The sequence below is a fragment of the Patella vulgata genome, chromosome 8, assembly GCF_932274485.2.
Source record: "Patella vulgata chromosome 8, xgPatVulg1.2, whole genome shotgun sequence".
Lineage (NCBI taxonomy): Eukaryota > Metazoa > Mollusca > Gastropoda > Patellidae > Patella > Patella vulgata.
In genome coordinates this window covers 2,328,355-2,355,197 of record NC_065886.2, presented here as the reverse complement: position 1 = coordinate 2,355,197, position 26,843 = coordinate 2,328,355, and the positions used below count along the sequence as shown (strand labels likewise).

The window sequence follows — 26,843 nt, the reverse complement described above, 5'->3', positions numbered from 1 at the left end:
GATATAAGAGTAGGCCGTGGCCTTCATAGTCTACTATCTCGCAGATGCGTAGGTGGAAAGGACGCTGTTCGGGCAAAATGGTCCGTCATAGCACATTGCTCGTCTTCATGAATCCAGTGGTTGCAGAAGAGCAGAATATGTTATTTTCAAAATCTCCTTTGAAAGGACACTTAAACTTCGGTGAATAGGACCCTTCGGAACGTGCCGCCTCCGGAGGTAGGTCCCTTATTCGCCCCTGCTCAAATGTAGTGGATTCAAAGGGTTTACGTTTTTTCAGAAATATTTGAGCAAGCTATATAGCTTAAATAGGTCTAATTTTCTATCACAAATGGACCCTGAAACTATTCAATATATATCTATAAGTATATAGGATACAATAACACGTCATTTAGTTGCATATATACATACATATAAACATACAATACTATATAACTAATTGAATCATTTCCTTTGTCTTATCAGTCAAGAAACACCCATTAAAACTTCCCTAGTATATAAATAATATTAAACACTCTGATAAACAAACCAGTAAAATGTCTACCATGTGTATGGTTGCGATTATACTGTTTCTAAAGTTTCATTATATAACAGGTAAAGTAGCAACTGATTGTTAGATTTTTTGCAAGTTTTTTTTTTAGGAAAAAGAACATTCTCTATACCATCTGCAAATGATTGTTATGAACAGTTCAATGAATAAATAAAACTTTAAAAACGTTTCTGAAAATAACGCCATAGAAGAAAATATTTGATATCAAAGGAAACGTTTTTTATTTTTCAATCAATTTGAATGCGGTTTTCGCCAATTATTAGCTGTTTCTGATTAACATGTTTTAATTTCATACATTGTCTGGCCTCTACGACGTATCGGTATGACCTAATCTTAAACCCAAAATTGAAAACTGTGCACATTTCTTTTATTTTTGAAGATTTCGACTTGAAACTTTCAGAATCAGTTACAAATGGGTTTAATAAGAACAATTTTGTCGATTATCTCCATTCTGAAAACGAGGATAGATTTAAACCTTCTTTAATTGCCACCATTTTGAAAACTGAAGTAATTCTTAAAAACCTATCTTGTCCTAGTACAATTCTTTTTCAATTTTCACGAGCTTTATATTTTTGGAAACCAATCACTATTAGCACACGATCAACGGAATTTGAAATTTGACCTAGGATTTTTTTAAAGTGCCGTCATAATTTTCTTAAGAAAAAAGGTGTCAAACTATGAAATCGGGTACAGTGTTGATGCTGAACGATTTACTAAGTCATTTCACCAAATTCAGTTTGTTAACAAGGGTTCTGTGCAACATAGCGACTTTTTGACGAACTTTAATAATTCCTTTTCTTTAAGATTTAAAAATATCTGTCAACTGGAGTCAACTGTCAACTTTTAGAGTAATCTAGATAATTTAAAGTTCACCGGAAGTGCCGCCATTTTTGAAAAAAGACGGAAGTAATTCTTTAAAATCTATCCCTTCTACAATTCTTATTCGATTGTCATTAATTTTATATATTTTAAAACCATTTACTATTAGCAATTGATCGGCGATATTAGAATTTGGATATTAAGAGCCAGCTGTTCTATAAAACGATGTCATAAAAAATTTTTTTTTAAAAAAAGTGTCAAACTTTGAAATCATATAAAAATGCTGATTTCAGTAATTCTTTTCAATATTCTTCAAAAGAATCAAGGACGACAATATACTTTTATACAAATTTTTAAGTGTGTAATTGGGTTGTATAAAATCCCTTTTATGCGTGCTCAGAAAGACTAGTGTGTGACATTTTAATATTTTACGGTAATAGAGTTTAGGCGCTTTTTTGTCATTTATATATACTTTCCATTAATATGTTATTTTCTAATATAAAGGTAACAATTATTATCGTGATAATTATACTCTTCAAAAAAGTAGGGGATATTGAAATGCAAATACCTATGCCGGTTGTGATATTATAAATAGTCAGGGACACTTGACATGCTTTGAGAGCATGTTCACAGATGAAGAACTTATCGCCTCAACAGAACAAGTTCATTGTCAAATTTGACACTTCAAGGAAGGGTTGATGAAGACTGCCGCGTGCTGGTTTATCCTATCCATGTTTGCTTTCCTATCGGTTCTTGCGTAAGATTTACTGTTTAGCGTATCTTTGCTTCAGTGTGTTACGTTTAATTTGCAATGAGACATCTTCAACATGATGAACGTCTACGTGATATTCACATGCTTCAAATGAGTTCTACACAGCGAGCAGTAGCCAACATGCTTTATGTGTCGCAGTCTGTGATCAGCAGACTTGAGAACCGGTACCAATAAACACACAATGTTGATGATAGACCTCGTCCAGATCGTCTTAGAGCCACTACATAAGCCCAGGATCGAGAACAAAAAACCAATCAGCTTTCTGTAAACTTGTATCAGGTTACAGGAATTCGAGTTACACCCCAAACGATTATAAATCGGCTACATGCAGCCCATTTGCATGCGCGACGACCGCGTGTTGTGCCTCCATTAACTCGCCAGCACATGGCAAACAGGCGTCAATGGTGTAGATTTCCTCTGGATTTCACCGATAGGCGTGCTCGCGTTTAGAGGCGTGTAAATGTGCGTCATGCTTACATTAATGTAAGACAGCATGACAGATTCGGCGTGGGTCTGTTATGGTGTGGGGAGGAATCACCATGACTGGCAGAACGGACTTGCATATTGTTCAAGGAAGGGTCACAGGTGTGTACTACCGTGAACACATCCTGGGACCGATAGTTCTGCCCTTTACTTAACGTGCAGGTTGACTTTTCATCTTTCAAGATGATAATGCACGTGCCCAACGCGCTCGTGTCGTGAATGACTACCTCCAGCGCTACCATATTGTCCATTTGCCTTGGCCAGCCATGGGTCCTGACCTTCCCCTATAGAGCATGCCTGGGACATGATCGGGAGACGTGTTCGTCAACGTCAACTCAACCGACAACACTGCAAGAATTGGCCGTGGCAGTGCAAGAGGAGTGGGTCAGATTGCCCCAAATTGTGATTGAACGGTTGATTAGGAGCAAACCACGACGAATTGCTGAATGTCTGAGCATTGGTGGAGCATTTACTCATTATCAAGACAAAAATCACTTTTGACAATGTATCTCTCTGTGAGTGAAATGGGGCCGTCAAATAAGCCGCACATATTATGAACTGTTTATGTTCATGTGTAGGCAATTGATCTGTTATTAACATACACTGGTTACCTCTAATAAAAACAGCAGTGCATTTCCGCAATTTTGTATTGTTTCTGAATATCTCCTACTTTTTTTGAAGAGTATATAATAATATTTTTTTTATTGGTGCCAGGAATATGTTTGCTAACTCCATTTCGATTCCGGGTGATGGAATACGGTTGAGGGATTCCGCTCGGTTATATCATTGTATTTGCAAAACAAAATATAAATAATTTTTCGGTTTGGGTTTAAAACCTTCGAATTAATTTAGTTCACGGCAAATAGAGTCTTTTAAGTAGAGCCAGTAATTCTGTGTTTACAAATCAAACGTATGACTGCATTGGATTCACAAATAAAGCAGGCTGTCTGCTCTTATATCACGCCCTCAATATCATAATAAGAATATGAATACAATAACTCAGTTCATTTTATGTTGTGTTAGCTGTAAGGAGCCTTTTAGCGATTTCCGATTGTTATTTGTAGGCCGGTAGTGTCTCATTAGCTCTAGCTCTCACTTAACAATTGACATTGTGACAATCTTTATAAACTACGGAAGAAACTTAAGACAGATGTGATGTATGTTTCAGCCCCTGACAATTTGTCTTTTGATACAGATAGGCACTAATAAATAAAGCATGCTCCCTCGTTCTTCTTTCCAAATTTACAAAGGTCATTAATGTCAATACCATAAACAGTTAACATTCCCAGGGGCAGATCCATGAATTTTCGCAGGAGGTTCATGGGGCAGTGTATCTTTTGCGGGATAAGGGTTAGGTATGATCACTTTGTAACGCAAAACATTAATTGAGATATCACATATGCCTACACCATTATCGCATGCTTTGAATGCACCCCCATATCCCACCATCTGATGATAAAGGACAGAGCATTAAAAGTGTACTACCCCTCTCCCCATCCCAGCCCACCCTCTCGATCCGCCCCTGATTCTTCTGTTATTTTTATTAGGTGCAGAATACAGTTTATCAGGATCAGCACCATATGGTATTATAGGAGAAGATTATAGATTTACATGTCAGGTATCTGGTTATAATATACCTGAAGAAGTACGGTTTTTCAGGGATGATGGCGCAGCTGTAGCCTGTAAAGTATCCCCAACTACATGTGAATCACAATCACATAATATCAGACATTATACATGTGGTTGTATCAATGGTAACAACAGAAAACTCTATCTTAATATGACAGATATTCAATCATATCATGCTCTTAACTGGACATGTGGTGGTAAATTGTATAATGGTGTTGCAAGTCTGCCTGTTACTCTTCCGATTTATTGTAAGTTGATGTTTAAAATGATATATATATATATATAATATACAACAGTCTACTCTCATTGACAATCTTGAAATGGTTTCAAATAACCGAAAGTTAACAATAAACAGGGTTTTTTCTCTGTTTCCACATCGCATTGTTGGATAACTAGTAAAGCTATGTCCCAACCTTTTAGTAACAGTTACCTAATTGGCTATTACAATTCTCGTAAAGACACTGTTACGTGTTTGGTATGGAAGCCTAGAACTAACATTATTCCCTTCTGATCGCGGAAGTCGAAAAGTCGAAGTTATGACAAACTGTGAGGCGACACCACGATATACAAGCCAAAATTGACTCGAAAATAGGAAATTAAGAAAAAATAAACAATCCGCGATAATAATGTAACTACCGTAGATTAAATATAAATGTATAATATTAGAATGGTGAGTCAAATGTCTTTTTTTGGGAGACTGGTACGCAAGTCTGTGTTTGGTCAAAGTTGGAGTATTCATTGTTTAATTTAGAAATAATCATTGTTCTACCTTATATCTAATTAATTAACTAGTTTGTTACCTGCATATACACTTTGGTTGATTTGTAATATGTTGTCACATTTCATTAAGTACGAATTAAGTGATTTATTATTAATTTAAGTTATTGTGGTTATGGTTTGTTCCAGTAGATGAGCATTAACGTGTTTACAAATAACACTTCCGGTTCGACTCCTCGAACCACGGAAAACGACGGAATAGTCTTCGGAATTATTTGGAATTCTATACAAACTTTCTTTTGTAGGGCCAATCAGTATAATTTTTCTCCTTGGTGTCGCTGTTAATTCTGCACGTGCATGCAGATGGTATATAAGCGCGGTATTTTAGGAAATTCTCTCTCTAGTCCCTTGGTTATGTAAGGCTCACTAATAGAGCTAACTTAACCAATTAAACACTAGCTGCTGGCTTGTATAATGCTCTAAAACTGAGCTTTGAAATTTACCTCAGGAGTAGAATATCATGAACCCCGGCAAACTATTATTTACAGTGGGCCCATACCTTCTACACGCGTCTCGGAGACTTCTTATTTTGAGTCAGGATATGAGGTCCCATTTACACCCCTAGATCGGGGGGGGGGGGTACACCAAAACCCAAGTATTCTCAGGGTGTGCCCAGCAACCGGAACTTGGAGCCCTTGGTGGGGTAGAAAGTAGTGTTTGCCCACTATCGTCATTTGGACAGCTACCAGTGGATTCCCATAAAACTGATATTTCTCCTTGTTTTTGATATTGGCGAATCTCGAAAAACGAGCTTTCGATATTCAAACTTGAATCTAAAAAAAGTAGCTCGTTTTTCGAGATTCGCCAATATCAAAAAACAAGGAGAAATATCAGTTTTATGTGAATCTACTGTTCAGGCATCCTCATTTATGATATCTTTAGTTCGTTTTAGAAAATGTATTTAATCAAATGTGTTTTGGAGAAATTCTGTAGATATACAACCATCAAATCTGCTTTTTTGAGATTCAAGTTTGAATATCGCCAATATCAAAAAAACAAGGAAAAAGAGCAGTTTTTATGTGAATACACTGCCCAGGCATCCTCTATTACGATATATTTAGTTCGTTTTACAAAACTGATTTAATGAAATGTGTTTTGGAGACATTCTGTCGATGTACATCCATTAAATTTATTTTTTTGAGATTCAAGTTTGAATATCGAAAAACGAGTAGCTCGTTTTTCGAGATTCGCCAATATCAAAAAACAAGGAGAAATATCAGTTTTATGTGAATCCACTGCTCAGGCATCCTCATTTATGATATTTTTAGTTCGTTTTAGAAAACGTATTTAATAAAATGTGTTTTGGATACATTCTATCGATGTACATCCATTAAATCTGCTTTTTTGAGATTCAAGTTTGAATATTGAAAAAAGAGTAGCTCGTTTTTCGAGATTCGCCAATATCAAAAAACAAGGAGAAATATCAGTTTTATGTGAATCCACTGCTCAGACAGCCTCATTTATGATCTTTTTAGTTCGTTTTAGAAAACGTATTTAATCAAATGTGTTTTGGAGAAATTTTGTAGATATACAACCATCAAATCTGCTTTTTTGAGATTCAAGTTTGAATATCGAAAAACGAGTAGCTCGTTTTTCGAGATTCGCCAATATCAAAAAACAAGGAGAAAGAGCAGTTTTTATGTGAATACACTGCTCAGGCATCCTCTATTACGATATATTTAGTTCGTTTTACAAAACTGATTTAATCAAATGTGTTTTGGAGACATTCTGTCGATGTACATCAATTAAATCTACTTTTTTGAGATTCAGGTTTGAATATCGCCAATATCAAAAACAAGGAGAAATGTCAGTTTTATGTGAATCCACTGCTCGGGCATTCTCATTTATGATATCTTTATTTCTTTTTTGAAAACTTATTTAATCAAATGTGTTTTGGAGACATTCTGTAGATATACATCCATCAAATCTGCTTTTTTGATTTTCAAGTTTGAATATCCAAAAACGAGTGGCTCGTTTTTCGACATTCGCCAATATCGAAAAACGAGCTAGTTGTTTTTCGTTATTCACCAATATCGAAAAACGAAAAACGAAAAACGAAAATCGAGCTAACTTCACACTGCCTGTTATTACGCCCTTTACGCGCACCGTATCTATCATTACTGGGCAACAAACTTCTTTACCTTAGACACAGAGACAAATTCTAAGAAAGGAGAAAGAGCCCGATAAATTCGATGGACAAAGCACTGAATGGGTCGAGTATCGCGTACATTTTGAACACTTGGTCATCTGGAAGTAGTGGTCCGTTCTTGAACAGGCCCAGCAACTTGTAATGTGTCTCAGTGGGGTGGCTAGAATATTGTTAGGAGAAATACAACCACACTAAACACAGTCATATTTAGAATGAACACGGTTATTAAACCGTAGGTTCGGCCCTAGCGACAAGTTAGCATCATATAGGGTGGAATACCGAAATAAGACGGAGGTATCGTGACGAATCGGTAGCCGATTTTGGTTATGGTCATGTTGTGGATCAATTCATTCATAGTCTGGGAAATCATGAACTAAAAAAACATGTGCAGTTTGGTCATCCAATTGATTTAGATCCATCAATTGCACCTTCCAGGTCAAATGTACAAAGGTCAATAATTTCAATACCATAAACAGTTAACATTCTTCTGTTATTTTTATTAGCTCAAAAATACAGTTTATCAGGATCAGCACCATATGGTATTAGAGGAGAAGATTATAGATTTACATGTCAGGTATCTGTTGGTAATATACCTATAGAAATAGGGTTTAACAAGGGCAGTGAATCAGTCTGTGAGGTAGTATTAATTTCCTGTCAAGAGCCCTCTTCATCTGATACCAGATATACATGTGGTTGTATCAATGGTAACAACAAACAACTGTATCTTAATATAACTAATGTTACATCAACTGATACTGGTAACTGGACCTGTGGAGATACCTTTAATATTGGCACCAGTCCAACTGTAACTCTTCCTGTTTATTGTAAGTTGATGTTTATAATAATTATACACCAGTCTACTAACATTGAAATATTGAAATGGAGCACAACAATTCCCTGTTCCAAATAACAGACAGTAAACAATACACAGTTTGTTTTCCCTGTTTCTACATTGTATTCTTGGCTAACTATCAAAGCTATGTCGTAAAATTATGGTAAAGACATTGTTACGTGTTTGGTAATAGCGACGAGTCTTGTAATATTACAAAACTTGGTGCCATAACAATAATAATAATAATAACTTTATTTAATGAGGCAACGTATTTTGTTTGCAAAAAACTTCAGAAAACAGTTTATTGTAAGTATTACCCTGCTCACTATAGATAACAGTTTATTGTAAGTATTATTCTACTCACTATAGAAAACAGTTTATTGTAAGTATTACCCTACTCACTATAGATAACAGTTTATCACCCAAGTCATTTTTAATTTCAACCCAAGACATTTTTAACATAATTTGTTTTGGGTAATTTTCACCCATGTCTATTTTGATATATTGTGAGCCAGGCAAACTTATGATAATATTTGAAAAAGGCCGGGAACACAAAATCAATTCAATTCAATAATGTTTTTTGCAAAATAGACCAATTAATTTGAATATTTGGTGTAAAGGGAAATAACTCTTGATAGATATCTTAGAAAGAATGAAGATCTCCGGAACACATTTACAAAAATGTCGTTGAATTGTTTTTATTTCTTGTGCTAGATGATCGTAATATCAGTACTTGTAATTCTGGAAATAAATTGTTGTCTTTGATACCAATAAGCACAAAGGCGAGCAATGCATTACATGCAGGAAAAACTTAGGCATGTGGGAGTTGCAATCGGGCGGGGTACCTAATTATGAACTCCACCGGCGTCTTACGTTGCATAATCCCGGAAGACCCCGTGGCCAGCGTGATGGTCGGTCGGAAGTTTCTTCGCTAGGTGTGCAGAAAAACTGGGAGAGCCAGAGAACACCGAGAGCACACGTGCCAAACTGGGTTCTCATGTTTCAGGTCGGCCAGACGGGCAGAGAAATAAATCTCTGTACCGACGACCGCCACGAGCTGTGAATCGCGTCGAGTTTCCTCGGTCGACATCGCTCTACCGTATCCATTGGGTCTTGGAGTTGTTGTCCGGTGAGAAAGGGACAGGCGAGAAAAAAGTGAGATCTCTGTATGTCTTGTACAAAAAGATCTCCTCTATTTTCTGTCATTCCTTCGTTTCTCTTTGACAGGTGTTACATAATCACCGATTATCTGATGTTATAGACACTTCCTGCCAACTTGGCACCTGTTCGCTATCGACATCCCTGGAGTTCTTGGTAGCATCCCTGTGTGGTTATGTAACGATTATGTAACCTTAACTTGCTGGCATGTTTTATTTAAACTTTCTTTGTCTGATAATCAAACTGTACTGAATGTTAAACCTGATATGATACATTAGCCAGATGCCTAATAAGATCTTTTGTTTGGAAGGGTTTATAAACCCAGATAACAAACGAATCGACAGTCAGGTCCGACCAGGACACGAGAGCGTAGGCCATGTGCGCCTAGGCACGGGACGAGACGGAATGAGGAAGAGCGTATTGGAGTTGGCACATTTATGCCAAGCTAGGACATGGCTCCCTCAAAACAAGCTAATTACGGAGTCTTATTAGTTTTGTACATAATATGTTAGAAGAAGAATAAAAGTATTATAAGATGCTAAACTAGTCTTGTCATCCAGAACTTGATTAAAGAACCAATACTGTCACACAGGGAGACTCGGTCTGCTCACTCACGCGGGTCGAATGGTCAATGGTCGATAGAAGTTAAATTAAAATACCGTACTCCGGAAACGCACTAGAGCATAAATTAAAACTGGCTCAATAATTCCATCTGGGGATTTTAATTCATGTTCATGTGGCGTTGCCCTAAATATTATCTCCCTTGGTCAGATTCTCCCCCTTTGGCAACGGAAATCGTATCTGTCCTTGCTAAGAATGTTCATCGAATTTCTTCAAGAACGCTTCAGCGGCGCCAATGCCAGCTTATAATGCCAGGGTTGTTGCACTTATTGTACCCCCTTTTAATATAGTGTCGGGTTTGCTTCCGGAACGTTGCAGGATGGAGCACCCTTCAAGGGTAGTGTCTGGTGGTGCAGGTTGGAGGGCCTGTCAAGGGCAGTGACTGGTAGTGCAGGGTGGAGGGCCTGTCTGGTGGTGCAGGATGGAGGGCCTGTCAGGGCAATGACTGGTGGTGCAGATGGTCGATTGTCCTAGACTAGTAACTTGGATTAACCATATTATGTGACACGACACTATAGTTGCCTTTAACCGGCATTGTTGTCAGAATTAATAAACGGTGATTATTATTGTTGATAAGTATACTCTGTTTATTGTTAGATAATTGTCCAGAGGAGATTATAACCAGTAATTATACTGGTGTGAACGTGGAATACAGAATACCAGAAACAATTCATGGACAGACATGGGAAACAGAGGACATTTGTTTTGTCGGTGAGTAATAAAAGATAATTTGAGACTCGATCTGTATTATAGAATCTTGGGAGAGGATTAAAGAAAGCGTGATTATTCGGGTCAATAAAAAAATATAAGTATGTGTATAAGTATTTGCTTTGATTGAATATCACAATACGTGCCGGTTTTTCAAAGCTCAAATTAGTTAAAACTGTTATGCGTTCAGTAATGAAACAGGAACGCCTCAATGAACTATTGGCTCTTCTCCCGTCAAAAGGCAACACCTAGTAACTCACGTTTTTTCTTATTTTGAGAAAACAAGGAAAACGTAATGAATGAATATTAAACCCCAGCTTATGCATTGAGTTGACTGCTGAGTTACTAGGTTTTTTTTCTGTGGCATACTAGACAAATGAAGGAAGTTGCTAGGTTGTGTCATGGGCGTAACTGCTTACAAAATCAAAAGATTGGAATATCTAGTACGACAACTCGAAGCACATACCATAGTAACTACAAATTTGGTCCTAACTCAGTTTTGATAAAAAAAAAAAAAGGTGAGTTACTAGGTTGTAACTTTTGACAGGAGTCTTGCGTGAGCATGACCTCACCGATCGGTGGTCAAATTCGACGCTTGATGAAAATATGAGGACATAATCATATTTTTGCTAATGTATGTATATTCACCACAATATATATGCATGTAAATGAAGTAAATATTATCACTTTCATAAGTTGTCATTGTTTCACGGATTATGTTCTTGCAAAGTTCGTAATAAATAACACCAATTCTCATGCGTAGGACTCAATTTTACTCATGTAAATTTCAGGGACTCTCGATTCAAAGATTTCTCACGGAGAGCATGCCATGTCACTCCCAGCACAAAATCGATATGTACGCCCCTGATCGGTTATATCTTTATGAAACCAGCTTGGAGTTTAAGGCAATATATGTTTTGTTTTCAGATGGCGCTCCTATAGGTGTAATAAAATGTTTTGACGCCGTTTGGAGTAAGATGATCTTTAATGAAAATTGTAATGTCCAAGATTCATTGATGTCAGGGGTTACGACCAATTTGTCAGAAATAGCCCGGGTAAAGTATCATATTTGTCTATAATTAGATTTAGACAAAATAGCATTACATGTCGTCCGCCGATAATAAAGTGAGTTATTATTTAATTGAACACATACAGGAAATGGGATTCGTTTTGGCGTATATTACCCGCCGATAATAAAGTGAGTTATTATTTAATTGAACACATACAGGAAATGGGATTCGTTTTGGCGTATATTACCCCCCCCCCCCCCCGCAATCACTTTGTGGAGAGTATCCAAAAGATGTTTTTATTCATTTTCAGTTTAAAGTCACGGAACATGTTTTAAACTAAATCGCCGTTGTCGAAAATTCATTAATTATTATGTGAATTGGAGTTTATCAACGTTGAGTCCGCTCAAAATAAGATAGTATTTCTTAAACGTTGAGTCTACACACAGTAAACATAAACAATACATATGATATAAATATACATCAATTATAATATAACATGTGTCGCATAAAGATCATTTTCATTTGAGTAGTTTACATTACTTAAACATTTCCAGTTAGAGATGGAGAGAGAGAGAGAGAGAGAGAGCGAGAAGAGAGATGGGCAAAGAGGAGGTAGAGAGGGAGAGAGGGGGGGGGAGTTTAACGTTTACTTGACACAAACTGGGTCATTTCGGGAGTAACATATTGTTCAATGTTATTTAGGGGTCTTTGGCAGTGCGAGGTGAAAACCGACGAGGCTGGACACTTGACCTTACTCCTTGACACGTACAAGCGGGGAATCAAAACCACGCCACTTGACTCAATGACAGACCCTATGATACAACGCGCCCCTTAATCATTCGGCCACTCAACCCCCTATTTCTAGTTGGTATTCTGTAGATCACATGATACCACTCCTTACCTGGCATACATGGTTGTACGTTCTAGCACACTCGCTACAACACTGACCCACGTGGTTGTACGTTCTAGCTCACTTGCTATAACACTGACCCACATGGTTGAACGTTCTAGCACACTCGCTACAACATTGAACCACGTGGTTGTACGTTCCAAAACACATGCCACCACGTTTCATTGGATATCACGTATTATGCATGGTCGCATGGTTGTTCTTCATAGACCTCCTGATACCACTTCTTGTCTGTTTAGAATACACGATGCCACCTCTCTCTTGTGTGGGATATAATGATAGTATGATACTTTATTTTTTACAAATTTCAGAGTAACTTAACAGATAATGTAAAGGAAAATCTTGTAAAAGTCAAATTTTTGACGTCTGTACCTGATGAATTGACACCTCTAGATGTGATTTACACTACGATTATATTAGACGGTATTTCTAAAACAGATAATATTACACAACAGGTGAGTTCACATCATTCTCTTATAATATTAATGACTTGCAATGAAAATAAAATATGGCTATTTTGTGCAAAACAATTTATTTGTTTTTAAAACTGACTATAATTACCACCTTTTGGTGATTCTACATTTTATTCAAACGCTATTAAAACGAATACATGCTGCCTCCTTTTTGCAAGGAATGAAATCCCTGATCCCGCGTGTATATTCGTAGCAGATTACACAGAATTACCATGAGGAATTTGATTAATCTGATTAAAACACAGATCCTATTTCGTTTCGTTTTTTATAGTTCAAAATTTACTTGTCTTTACTACACTAGGATCTGGAAGAGTTGTTATATTACCGGCATGTTGGTTGACGTTAGGGGATAAGCCAATGAAACGGTCTGTTACGGCGACTTCTTAACGTACCATGCACGGAAGTGTGGGTAAACCACTAGAAACGTCAGCGCTGAGTGATTAATCAATGTATGACGTCATAGGGTCAAAAGCTGCTCGTACGACCTCTGACACGATTTGTCAGATCTTCATTGAAAGTATAACAAAACGAAACGAAATATGGATATGTGTTTTAATCAGATTGGAATTTGATAGTAGTGTAGACTGATAAACATTTCTCAGTATAAGACATTAAAACTTTATTACTTTTATCTGTACTGTGGTCACTGGGTATGAGAAATAATTGTATATGTTCTGCTAGGTCAATACGAACTATTTTCTTCTAGGACGCCACTAATTTCATCAACACCATCAACAACATACAAAATAGTAAAGAAAAAGTTGTCACAGAAGCAAATGAGGATGTCAACATTTCAAACAAGTAAATGAAATTATTGAGTATATATTATGAACACTGATGCTTCTAAGAGCTGCGGTGGCTCGGGGGGTAAGATGACGGGTGGCACACTAACCTAGAGGTTACGTTTTTGATCTATACTAGTGTGTCGCCTTTCGAAACACCAGATTTATTATGAGAACTCCAGTTAATTATGGTACTTTCCACTGCACCAAACCTCGCTAAATTATTATCATGTTTTTTATGAATACGATTCAACATAATAATCTCATACAATGAACAGATAGTAATTATGAGTGACTGCTTTTTTTTTCTTCTACTAGGTTTCCTCCTTGTCGATTAATCAAAATAGTCGATTCTCTATTAAAATCGTATAAATTGGGAGTTAATCTGGATAGGGGTCTCTCTTACCTGCTATATCACTCTCAGGAACAAACAAACGGACAGGGGTCAGGGGACTTGGGATGGACTAGTGGCGTAGAGTCGCACGCTTCGACCTCTAGCGTACCGGTCACCTCTAGCTTGCGGTAGTGATTTCGATTGCCGGTGTCAACGGATGTGGCTTGGAGATAGGGGCGCCTTCTCAACGTCGTGGGGTTACTCCGGTTTTCTCCCACAGGAAAGCCCCCGCCGCGTGCGCTTAGATAACAACAATAAAAATATGATAACGTGGAAGCGGACGTTAAACACCAAGAATAACAGGTATTTGTAGACAGGACAAAGCCCAGCTTAACCGGAGCGGGGCTCTGGACCTGACTAGAATCGCGGGGCCCCTAACGCGACGAAAATATTATTTCATATCCTTTTGAATGGCACGTATGCGTAACAGACAATTAAACGGTCTGTAATGCAATAATAATTACATAATTACTGATCACATACGAAATCTGTTCAGTTCCGAATGGCTTACAATGCCCGGAAATGATATATAGAATGACGGGGAACTGTTATAACAAGTGAAATCACCGGATTGAGTTGTTACATGTTGAGCTCATCGATTATCATCTCATCGTCCAGTGTTGGGAGATGTTCATTTTCAATAGCCAGTAGGACTAACGCACATAGCGCTAGGTGACACCATACTTGCATCCTGGTATCACACGTACTGTCCTAATTATGTGAGTAATGTTGTTTGTTGTGTGCGTGACCGTGACTGCAGTGGGGGCCTATGGGATGGCTGCTAATCACAGAGAAGGTTGAGGGATTGCAGACTCACCCAGTCTTCGCCCATCGCGCCGCTAGAAGCCTACACCGATCAAAGAGTGGCACTTCACAGAGAAGGTTGAGGGATAGCACAGTCACCGCCCTCGCGCCGCTAGATCGATTACCGTGAAACTTTCATCTGGAATTTGAATTTATTCTCTTTTTGTCATGAATCGCGGGTCCCATAAACCGCGGCGGACTGGGCCTGGGCCCCTCAGGCCCATGCCTAAGCTGGACTTTGAGACAGGAAAATATAAGTAAAAACATATTAATCAGTCTTGTTCGTCGTCCAAATTGAATAGCAGTCGTTCATGGATGGTTAGCCCAGTCTACATCGGAAGTTCGATTGGCATTTCATAAGGTCACAGATCACTAATGATTTCCCCATTGACTTTAATGTTAATTCTCGTCTCTTAGACCGGCTTTAACATTTTCTCAAATTTTCATTGGGTAGAAGGCTTTCTGCCACAGATGGAGCAACATGTAGCAAATTCTTGCTCAAAATCACGTATGGGGAAAACTTGACCAGTTGGAAGTAAAGGCCAGTAAACTTGCAATTTTCCGCCCTACATTTCAACCTAACCAACTCTCGTATCCTTCCATCTCAAAATCATGAATATTCACCAAAACCTGGCAGAAAATGTATTTTCAAACCCTTTTCTTCGATTCTACACCAACAAGTCAACGAAAATCGCCATACAAAAGAGGAAGAAGGGAAACGGAGAGAAAGACGAAACATAACTTTCGCATTTCATTCGCGGATGACGGCGTAGAAATATACTCTTCAAAAAATTTAGGGGATATTGAGAAACAATACAAAACTGCGGAAATGCACTGCTGTTTTTATTAGAGGTAACCAGTGTATGTTAATAACAGGCCAATTGCCTACACATGAACATTAACAGTTCATATGGGCGGCTTATCTGACGGCCCCATTTCACTCGCAAAGAGATACACTGTCAAAAGTGAAAATGGACGTTTTTGATTTTTGTCTTAATAATGAGTAACTGCTCCACCAATCCTCAGACATCCAGCAATTCGTCGTGGCATGCTCCTAATCAACCGTCCAATAATGATTTGGTAATCTGACCCACTCCTCTTGCAGTGCCACAGCCAATTCTTGCAGTGTTGTCGGTTGGCGTTGACGTCGACGAACACGTCTCCCGATCAATTTAAACGTAACACAATAAAGCAAAGATAAGCTAAACAGTTAATCGTAACCAAGAACCGATAGGAAAGCAAACATGGATAGGATAAACCAGCAAGTTGCAGTTTTCATCAACCCTTCCTTGAAGTGTCAAATTTGACAACGAACCCCTCCCACGTGTATGGCGCTATTGCGTGTCGCACATGCAGCTCAGTGGTTCTGTTGGGGCGATAATTTCTTCATCTGTGAACATACTCTCACAGCATGTCAAGTGTCCATGACTATTTATCATATAACAACCTGCATATGTATTTTTTGAGCTGTGTCCATCAAGTCACTACAGTACAAATTGAGCTGGCGTGTACTGGTTCTAAAACTGTTCTCTGTGCTATAAGTACTGTTACCAGGAGCCCATATTTGCACGGTAATCTAGCAAACTCACTTTTTTTGTTGGAATGGACAATTATAAGGTGTTTATAATGTTGGAGACTGTGGGTAATATCGAGTAAGACCTTTAAACAGTGTGCGTTATAAATATACTAATACTGCTGTTTCTCTGTATTTCAGATTGATTGCTAGCTTAGATGAACTCGAACTGAGAATTCCCACAGATGACGACGATGGTCATTTTAGATTAGTAACCAATAAAACAGTAGTAGAAGTTTGGAATCTGACCAAACTAATGAGAAACCCTGTAATTGGCCTGTCGGTTAATGGTGAGGATTCTGATCCAATAGAGTTACTTGAAAACAGTACCCTATCGTCGTTGTACGAAAACACTGAACTTATTTACAAAACAACGACTGCTGGGATTCTGTTAAATAAACAATTTGTTAGAAGAACAATATCAGGTATGATTTCTATTTTTTTTTTGGTCAAAGTAGAGACGTGGTGTCAAGGCAATCTAATTAAAATATAGATCTATATTTCGTTTCGTTTTTTATACTTTCGATGGCCTACACTACATGTAGATCTAACAAGTTATAGTGGGAGTTCACGTTCTATGACGTCAGGTACTAAGCAAGCGACATTTGACCCGATTACGTCAGTCATTCGATTAACCAATTAGCGGCCGCCCCATGTATTTTTTTGTATCTATTTTTTTGATTGGCTGACCCCTCATTTCAAGCAGAACACGAGTTAAATAACAACGCTTCCAGATCCAAGTGTAGTAAAGACAAGTAAAATCAAAATTTTGAACTATAAAAACGAAACGAAATTGGATCTGTGTTTTAATCAGATTGGGTGTCAAGGTTTAATCATATAATAATATTCTTATCTATTGAGGCCATTATTAATTGATTGGTTTTATTCACATTGCCATTTTTATTCTTGTTTTATTTATTCCAGAGAAGAATACAAGTGATATACGATTATCTATGCGTGTGTTAAATTCCAGTAATCTTTTTATCACTGATAATAATGGTACAGTTAATAGTAAAGTTATATCAGCTACATTAACTATAGATAGAAAACCTGTTGTAAATTTAAATGGTTCATTCGTTACCACAGTTTTCTTTCCACAAAATGTAAGTTTTAAAAAATATAATATATTGGTCATTGTTCAGACGTTATTGCCGGCTTCTGAAGCCCAGGGTTAGATTATCATTACAATTTGATGGATAGCTTCCTCGTTCTAGAACACTAATAACACGTCCTAAACTCCAAGATAAAACTATTACCCACGTTAGCAATAAGTAGTTTTACGTCTATCATTCAAAAGCCAATATATTATTATACTCGTTTTGGAATACCCAATAGTTACTATTACGACTTGTTCTATAACACCATATAACACTTCTAATATCTAACGTCTATGTTATACGTTTGTATTACAACGCTGGGGTGTTTTCTTAAAGGGCACTATGGGAGATTAGATAAAGAGTTGTTAGTTCTCACTATAATAGTTTAAACTTAGATCATCATTACTAAAGTCGGTATGATAAAAAAAACAGTCTCGATTATTCATTTTGGGATTAAATCACCAATGACCGCTTGGCAGCAAATCAGATTCAAATCCAGTAAATATCACAGGCTAGCGATGACATCGAGAGTTGATTATGGTCTGGATAAGTTAATTAATGTCTAATTGAAAATTTAGGTAACATTTCAGGCCTAATGAAAGATCTACAATAGGCAGATTTTCTGTTTAATGGGGAATTAGTAGTTTCCAATTAGCAGTAAATGAAAATGTCCGTTCATTATATAAGATTTGACTTGTGTGTGAATTATGTCTACATGACACGGTTTTAACAAATGTCAAACAAGACACCGCTATTCTGTGAATACCAACTACTCACTTTTCTTAGTTATTATTTACGTATTAAGATAATACAACTCGAGAAAGTTAATCGGGATTTTCCGACTTAGTTTCCCCTTGTCAGTGGTGCAAGACGAAGGGCCTGACAAGGACAGCTGTCTAGTCGTTCGGATGGGACGAAAAACCGAGGTCCTGTGTATACATTGTCGTGCACGTAAAAGATCCCATGGCTGTTGGAATTCGATATAAAAGTAGTCCATAGTGCCACTGCCCTGTCAAAATGTCCCTCATAGCACACTGTATGGCGTATGCCCGATTTCATTAGCCCAGTATAGGAGCAGATCAGTAGGACGTTAAACACTTTTTCATTTCATTTTGTCTATATATAATTATGTGTTATAGTTTATTGGTATGTGAAGTGGTGTCACGTGTATACATCCGATGATTTATTATACTTACCGAAGCTACTGTGAATTGTAACCTGTAATATTGTTGTCTATACACGATGCTGTTTTTTGTTTTTTATTCGAGGTTTTACAAGATAAATATCGAGAGAAATACAGTCATTGTGTATTTTGGGATTTTAGTTTAAATAATGCGCGTGGTGGATGGTCGAATGACGGTTGTCGTTATGTGAACACAACAGAAGAACGAGACGTCTGTGTTTGTGACCATTTAACAAACTTTGCTCTTCTTATGGTACGATAGTTTTAAATAGTATCGTTTATTATCGTTATTTTAAAGGATTTATTAATTGAAAATCGCAATTTAAATATCCAGAGCAGTGCCCAGGCAGGGTATGCTTCGAAAAGAAAGATAGAAACGTAGAATTATAAACGCAAATTACATAATAATTCCGTTCGTTGCTATTATGGTTGCATGCAGTTGTATCACGTTATATTAGCGCTCATACATTTATTGTCGTGTACGATATCTGTATTTTTAAAATTGTCATACTACTGTACGATATTGGTATTGTTACATTTGTACTTCGCCTGATATCTTGTTGGTCATCTTGTTGTTCTAATTCAGAGCGATGCTAAGATAATTGAAGTGTGATCGTGGTAACTTGGCATTCGTTCTGCTTGGACAATTGTTCGAGTTTTCATATGACGTTATAATTCCAAGATTGCTATGATGACGTCATGCTCGGTACACTAATACTTATTTGTAAAGCCCGTTTGAATCTATTTTATGATCAGTCGAAGGCTATAAATTAGAATCTCCCAATCTCGAAATGTATTTTCAAATTTTCAATTACAGGCCAATATTAATTTACATATTATTTTGACTTTCTTTCAGGATTTTTATGGTCAGGACTATTTGGTAGAACCAAGTCATCAGCAAGCTCTATCTATTATTACCTATATTGGATTAAGCCTTTCTATAATTGGATTAGGATTAACAGTTTTAATGTTTCTGATCTTTAAGTATGTTTATTTTAATCTCCCCTGTATCTATTGAGAAACACATAAAGAAATAAAATGGGGTTTAACGTCCTACTGTTCTGCTCCGAACTTCATACAGTGTGCTATGAGGGTAATTTTGCCCAGACAACGGCACTACGGCCTACTCTTATATCGAATTCCATCTGTCAAGGAATCTTTTACGTACACGCCAATATGTACACTGACCTCGGTTTTTCGTCCCACCCGAACGACTAGACAGTTGTCCTTGTCAGGCCCTCCGTCCTGCATCACTGACAAGGGGGAACCACGCCGGAAAATCTCGATAAAATTACTGTTAAATATGTCACATTGTTACATAACGTATTCAAATTTCTATTATTGACATTAAAAGCACTCAATTATCAGACACCATAATATATTCAAGATTTGCTTACCCCATACGAATCCTAGGGAGGGGGGACCGAATGGTTAGCGTGTGCGCGCTGTATCATAAGGTCTGTCATTGTGTCAAGTGGCGTGGTTTCGATTCCTCAGTCGCCTGTCCAACCTCGTAGGTTTTCTCCGGGTCCTCAGGGTTCCTCCAACTGCTAAAGACCCCTACGCGTAAGCGAATTATTGAAATAAGTTTGTGTCGAGTGGACATTAAACCCCATTTCTAAGGATCTTAGTATGAATTATTGTTTGCGTTACACAAATTCTATGTTGATTAATTTGTTAATTTCCATACACTGAACGAATTAGCAACATTGATGTTCTATAATAATTGGTCACAAGATGTATATAAAACAATAGACTACAGTATTCTTGTATTCTCAGGTGAAACAGTTTGATCAGGGTAGATTTTATTAAACAAACCCTGTGTTGCAAGGCCGACTAATTGTTCCTGAAGTTATTATCTGGACCGAGATTGGTACGAGGTTTGGGAGTATTTTATCGTGTCTGTTATCCCTCTATTTCTTCCAGAAAACTACGAGAACGTCGACCACAGCACATAATGTTTAATTTGGCACTAGCCATGTTGTTTTCGTGGATCGTATTTCTGGCGGGAACCAAGCAGACTGGTGATCACGTTGGCTGTATTGTTGTAGCTGTCTTGCTACATTATTTCATCTTGGCATCCTTCATGTGGATGTTAGTGGAAGGCATCCTTTTATATTTTATGTTTGTAAGAGTTTTGGGAACCTATGTCAGCAATTTTGTGCTTAAGGCGGCAATTCTAGCCTGGGGTAAGAAAACATAATCAATGAACTATGTATCTTTGGTGACAAAAATTGAATCTCGAATTTAAACAAACTCTAATATAAATTATGTAGTGATCGAAATAGTAAGTACCGAATGACGCATTACAGACAAACAAAAACGACTTGGCAAACATGCGGACAAACTTCACAGTTTTAGTAGTCCATAACATTGTCATTAATTTGTGAAACAATCTAAAGATATCTCCATTAGTCCAACATTATCAATAAATTGTGAAACAATCTAAAGATATCTCCAGTAGTTCAACATTATAAATAAATTGTGTACAAATCTAACGACACATTCAACTATAATAATATAAATATATTTATTTATGGCAGGTTTACCAGTTTTACCAGTTGTGATCATGCTAGCCATTGATGTAGAGCTGTATAACGGTGGGGAATCGTAGTAAGTATTTATATTGATGTAGAGCTGTGTAACATAGTAAGTATTTATATTGAGCTAGATCTGTGTAATCAGATATTGCAATGAGGCGCTAAAAATTTGAAATGTGCATCCACTGTGCAATTGCAAGACAGATCCCAGGACTTGATCGAATGACAATGTTCTGGTATGGTACCTTCCGAGGATATAGTAATATCGCTAAGTATGAAATTCCTGCAGTAAAGAAAACGTAGGACAAGAAACAGAAGCTTTTGCAGCAACAAGGTCTAACTCAAGGAAATAGCAATCTTATTCCTTGACAAAAGGCGAAACAATCATTTGATTAAACTGAAATAAACGGTAGTCCTTTCACAAAGGAAAAAATGTGAAAAGTGATTAGACATAGGAGGACAAGCAAATGCGTCTGTTTGTCGAACGAAGTAAGATATGCTCGAGATACACCATATCAGTAGCTAAACAAAGTAAAATTTTCCGTTTATTAAAGGACAATAAAAATTTGCCAGCATCTATTTATGTGGCCAATTTGAAGGCCTGCCTAAGCAATCTCAGATGTAAAACAGATGTAACGATGGGTGATTTGAATTCAGTCCGGGATAGCTTAACTTTGCCAAAATAATGATATTATGTAATCATATTTGAATTGATCCATACTTCAACACATGCCAAATATGTTGTTTGTGGTTTCTTTTTTGTTCGAAATCACCCCTCCACATATTTTAAGCACCGTACCGCTTGGCTTCCAGAATATTTATTGAATAACACCCCCCCCCCCCTATTATTATTAGAGGTAACCAGTGTATGTTAATAACAGGCCAATTGCCTACACATGAACTTAAACAGTTCATATGGGCGGCTTATCTGACGGTCCTATTTCACTGGACGTTTTTGATTTTTGTCTTAATAATGAGTAATTGCTCGACCAATCCTCAGACATTCAGCAATTCGTCGCGGCATGCTCCTAATCAACCGTCCAATCACGATTTGGAGCAATCTGACCCACTCATCTTGCAGTGCCAAGGCCAATTCTTGCAGTGTTGTCGGTTGACGTTGACGTCGACGAACACGTCTCCCGATCAAAGTAAACGTAACACACTAAAATAAAGATACGCTAAACAGTAAATCTTATGCAAGAACCGATAGGAAAGCAAACATGGATAGGATAACTCAGCAAGCGGCCTTTTTCATCAACCCTTCCTTGAAGTGTCAAATTTGACAATGAACCCCTCCCACGTGTATGGCGCTATTGCGTGTCGCACATGCAGCTCAGTGGTTCTGTTGGGGCGATAAGTTCTTCATCTGTGAACATACTCTCAAAGCATGTCAATTGTCCATGACTATTTATCATATCACAACCTGCATAGGTATTTGTATTTCAATATCCCCTACTTTTTTTAAAGAGTATATTTGAAGTCAAAATAAGAACTCGTAATAGAAACATCTTTAAATAAGAAGTACAGTGTGTGTATATATACTGAGCGCCATGGAAAACGCATCACTTAGTTTTTCGTAGAACAAAATGATCCTGTAAATATATCTTATTTATTTTGCTTCTTATTGTGAACAATATTCAAATGGGAACACATCAATAACAACACATTTTTACACTTATGGATGTTTAATCTGTAATCAACGGTACAAAGTCAGAGGGGTCAAAACCAAAAGTACGACACAGATGTCAGTAGCGCGTGTGTCCTCCACGGACGTCGCATGTAATTATTGTTCCATTGGTGGTGTGCATCTGTGGTCTCCGATACAGGCGGCGTCCAATCTCATCCCAGACATGTTCTATCGGTGCCATGTCCAGATAAAGATGAAAGCGACTCTCATCACCAAAGAGCACACTTTGCCAGTCTACTCTTCTCCATGTCTGGTGTCTTTGAGCCCATATCAAACGCCGCTGACTGTGATGATCCCTGAGGATAGCTCCAACATAAGGTCGTCGTGCACGGAGTCCTACTGCCCTTAGACGACGTCTTACGGTGTTGGCACTTACTGGTCCTTGTCTTCCGACGACTGCTGCACCTGTTCGAGTAGCTGGGCGGAATCTGACACGCAGATGAGTGACCCGGATGTAGCGGTCTTGAGCCTGGGTTGTAACGCGTTGTGGACCAGGACGTTGACGGTCACGTGTTGATCCAGTAACTCGAATACGTTCCACCAACCTTACAATAGTAGACTGATGACAATTGAAGTGTCTGGCAATAGCACGTGTAGACATGCCAGCCCTGGACTTTCCCATGGCTTCATTCCGTTGATTTTCAGTAAGTCTCGGCATCTCTAGCTCGAATCCTTCACACGTCCAACAACAAATTACGACAGATTGACGTTTCACAGTTCATGTACTGCACATTAAGTTGAAAACATGCTTTTAAAGGGCTCATACAAAATGCTGCACGTGAATATTAAGTTTTTCATGTGCATCTCGTGCAATTTTTTTGTGTGCACACGGGCCGATATTTTTTGCGTTTGGGAGCATTGTGTGAAACAATAGTTCATAGTATCCCATAATATTATACATACAAAACCACCTTGTAATAAAATATCTGGGAAATATTTGCGTTTTCCATGGCGCTCAGTATATATAAAATAGAGTTTAACGTCGTACTTTTTTGCTTCGACTGGGATAATGAAGACGGGCATACAGTGTGCATAGGACCTCGTTTTATTTGGTCCAATCCGGACGACTAATTCTTGGTTTTAACACCAGCTTAGGTCTTGAAATAATAATATATGTGAATGACCTCCCCTTATATTCCAGTTGTTGGATGGGACTACAAGGATTGTATTATGGTTTTGCTCTACCTCTTGGTTTGATTATATTGACTAATAGTATCATCCATATTTTGGTCACGCGCAGTATCTGTAGCAGACAAAATCTCAACACAACAGTCCTTCAACACTCAGTTACAAACATCAGAGCCTCGTTCTGCTCTTTCATTCTTTTAGGTGAGTTGAAATTCAGAAACCAGTAGATGACAGAAACAAAAATAAAGCCAAATTTAAAAACAAAGTCAATCATTTTTGTTGTTGATATTAAAAACAAGGCCAGGTGTTATTTGGTTAAAATCTGGAACACGGCTTGATGGGTTTTTTTGGTTAATATTAAAAACAAAGTCCATTTTATTTGGTTAATATCAAAAACAAAGTCAGGTTTTTTTGGTAATGCCAGAAAGAAGGCTAGATGTTGTTTGGTCAATATCAGAAACAACATAAGTGTTACTTGGTTTAAAACAAAATCAAGCGGAGTTAAAAGATTAGGAGTTTATCTGAAATTGTTTGCCAATGATTTTATTGCGATAACAGGGTCTGGTGTTTAATAATCATGTTCACTTTACCTGACATTGTCGGGCAACGTTTAGGTTTAAAATATTTATTCTGTCTTGTCCCAATCCATAAAACATGTGTTACTGCGTGCAAAATCCCTCATGTTTGTCCATCTGTGACAGTAAAACAAGGTAGAGCTGATACCCTTGAGGGGATTAATGAATTTTACAGTGCCCTGGTTAATTAAATTGTCTCACAAACTTAGACTGCTTAAGGGAACATGCATATGACCAGATCCGCCGATATTTAAAGAGTGTGGTTGTATGTACGGGCGGGAAGTTTTTGCATTCAAACTACTTCCATTGAACAACAACTGTTATATTTAAGTATCAAGGTTAATATCATGAATATCTTTCGCTCGTTCGTTCGAGGGGTTTGAAGTCGATCATCATTGAGGTTGATAATACCGATCAGTATCTACGATAACATCTGTTATATTTTAGGATTAACCTGGATTTTTGGATTTCTGGCAATATCAGATGCTCGTGTGGCGTTTCAGTATGTCTTCACAATACTCAACTCTCTACAGGGTTTCCTTATATTTATCCTTTTCACTGCCAGAGATAAACAAGTCAGAGATTTCTGGAAACAACTTTACTACCGATGAGTATAACATCAAAATCTTCAAAGGCCACCAGTTCCAGTACGGCCTTATAGGGATGATTTCAATTTTACTGATATCAGACAAATGTTGTCAATTACCAAAACAGCTATATTTAACAGATAACAATATAATGAAATCAAATCCACTAAAATTAATCAAACGATTCAAGTGAAATATTAATAAATCCATAAATCCAATTGGATATATTCTTTGATCCATGGATGTAATATAATTTATCATCACAACTCATAAATTCAGTATAATTTTTTATCATCCAAATCGTAGATCCAAGCACCTAAATCCATGAGTATTGACAACAGTAGATACAGGAACACAGTATAAATATCATAATAATCCAACAGTAAGCTATAGTAGATACAGTATAAGATTCTTATAATCCAACAGTAGGCTATCATAGATACAGTATAAGTATCATAATAATCCAACAGTAGTCTATCTTAGATACGGGAATATAATATTGTTAATCACCTCGATACAGGAATAAAAATGTAAATTTATATCACTATATTATTTTGCTTGATCTTATGTTATTATGTATACCTTTTATCCTGATTTTTATTTTGTTTTTGTCATGCTTTTGTTAATAATGAAACGACCTTCGTTTCTCGTTTCGATCCCTGCATTGGCGGCGAAGGTTCATCCAGATTTTCCGGCGTGGTTCTCCCTTGTCAGTGATGGAGGACGGAGGGGCTGACAGGGAAAGCTGTCTAGTCGTTCGAATGGGACGAAAAACCGAGGTCCCGTGTACACATTGGCGTGCACGTAAAAGATCCCTTGGCAGTTGGAATTCGATATAAGAGTAGGCCGTAGTGCCGCTGTCCGGGCAAAATTTCCCTCATAGCACACTGTGTGGCGTATGCCCGTCTTCATTAGCCCAGGTTAGGAGCAGAACAGTAGGACGTTAAACCCTATTTCATTTCATTTCATTTCGTTTCTCGTTTGTTATTATAAGGGTAGATAACCATATTCATGTCCATTTACTGAATGGTTTATGTAAAAAATGTGTATATTTCTAATTCATTTATATTTAATTGTATTATGAAAATCATTACCAGTATTATTATGTTTGTTATTACTAAACTTATACTTGGTAATTTGATGTTGTAGTATGTGATTGTAGTCTAGTTCAATCGCCGAAGGTATTCTCGTCGATATTCGAGTTTAATTGATCTAAGATTACAAAACCGTCTAATCAACATTCCGGGGATAGCGAGTTGTTACACCTTTCTCATTAAACATACATATATATGTATATAATTACCTATCTACCTGATCTTCAATAATATATTATATTTATATATTATAATTAATAAAACTGTTGATAATAAATACGCATTTAGTATAATTTGGCCTTCTCTCATTCTTAAAGAGCAGAATAACCTTTGCTTACTTTAGCCGAGGTTCGTGATTGACGATATTAATCGGCACTACAATAAAATGAATTATTTTAAAAGCGTTTAATGGTCTTAAATAAGTCGTTCACCTGACACAAACTTGGCCATGTTGGGACTAACATATGACTCAATTCTATTTCAATAATTCGTATCTTTAGCAGTGTAAGTG

At 37.4% G+C, this 26,843-nt stretch overlaps 1 protein-coding gene across 5 annotated transcripts; it reads left to right on the top strand.

Annotated features, from left to right (window-relative positions):
• Positions 1–522: 522 nt before the first annotated feature.
• On the top strand, positions 523–26,625 carry LOC126830215 (adhesion G-protein coupled receptor G6). Of its 5 annotated transcripts, none has more exons than XM_050560555.2 (15): positions 523–591; positions 4,169–4,498; positions 7,680–8,000; positions 10,385–10,498; positions 11,423–11,550; positions 12,727–12,870; positions 13,595–13,689; positions 16,583–16,866; positions 17,366–17,544; positions 18,863–18,974; positions 19,578–19,705; positions 20,648–20,910; positions 21,265–21,334; positions 24,090–24,277; positions 25,099–26,625. In XM_050560555.2, exons 9-15 carry the CDS (start codon positions 17,507–17,509, stop codon positions 25,260–25,262), a joined length of 963 nt encoding a protein of 320 aa, XP_050416512.2. In that variant the 5' UTR covers positions 523–591; positions 4,169–4,498; positions 7,680–8,000; positions 10,385–10,498; positions 11,423–11,550; positions 12,727–12,870; positions 13,595–13,689; positions 16,583–16,866; positions 17,366–17,506; the 3' UTR covers positions 25,263–26,625. The 5 variants fall into 5 exon arrangements, with proteins under 5 accessions (XP_050416512.2, XP_050416510.2, XP_055958759.1 ...); XM_050560553.2 differs by having other exon boundaries at positions 529–591; positions 18,807–18,974; XM_056102784.1 differs by lacking the exons at positions 21,265–21,334; positions 24,090–24,277; positions 25,099–26,625 and having other exon boundaries at positions 529–591; positions 18,807–18,974; positions 20,648–21,230.
• Positions 26,626–26,843: the final 218 nt, after the last annotated feature.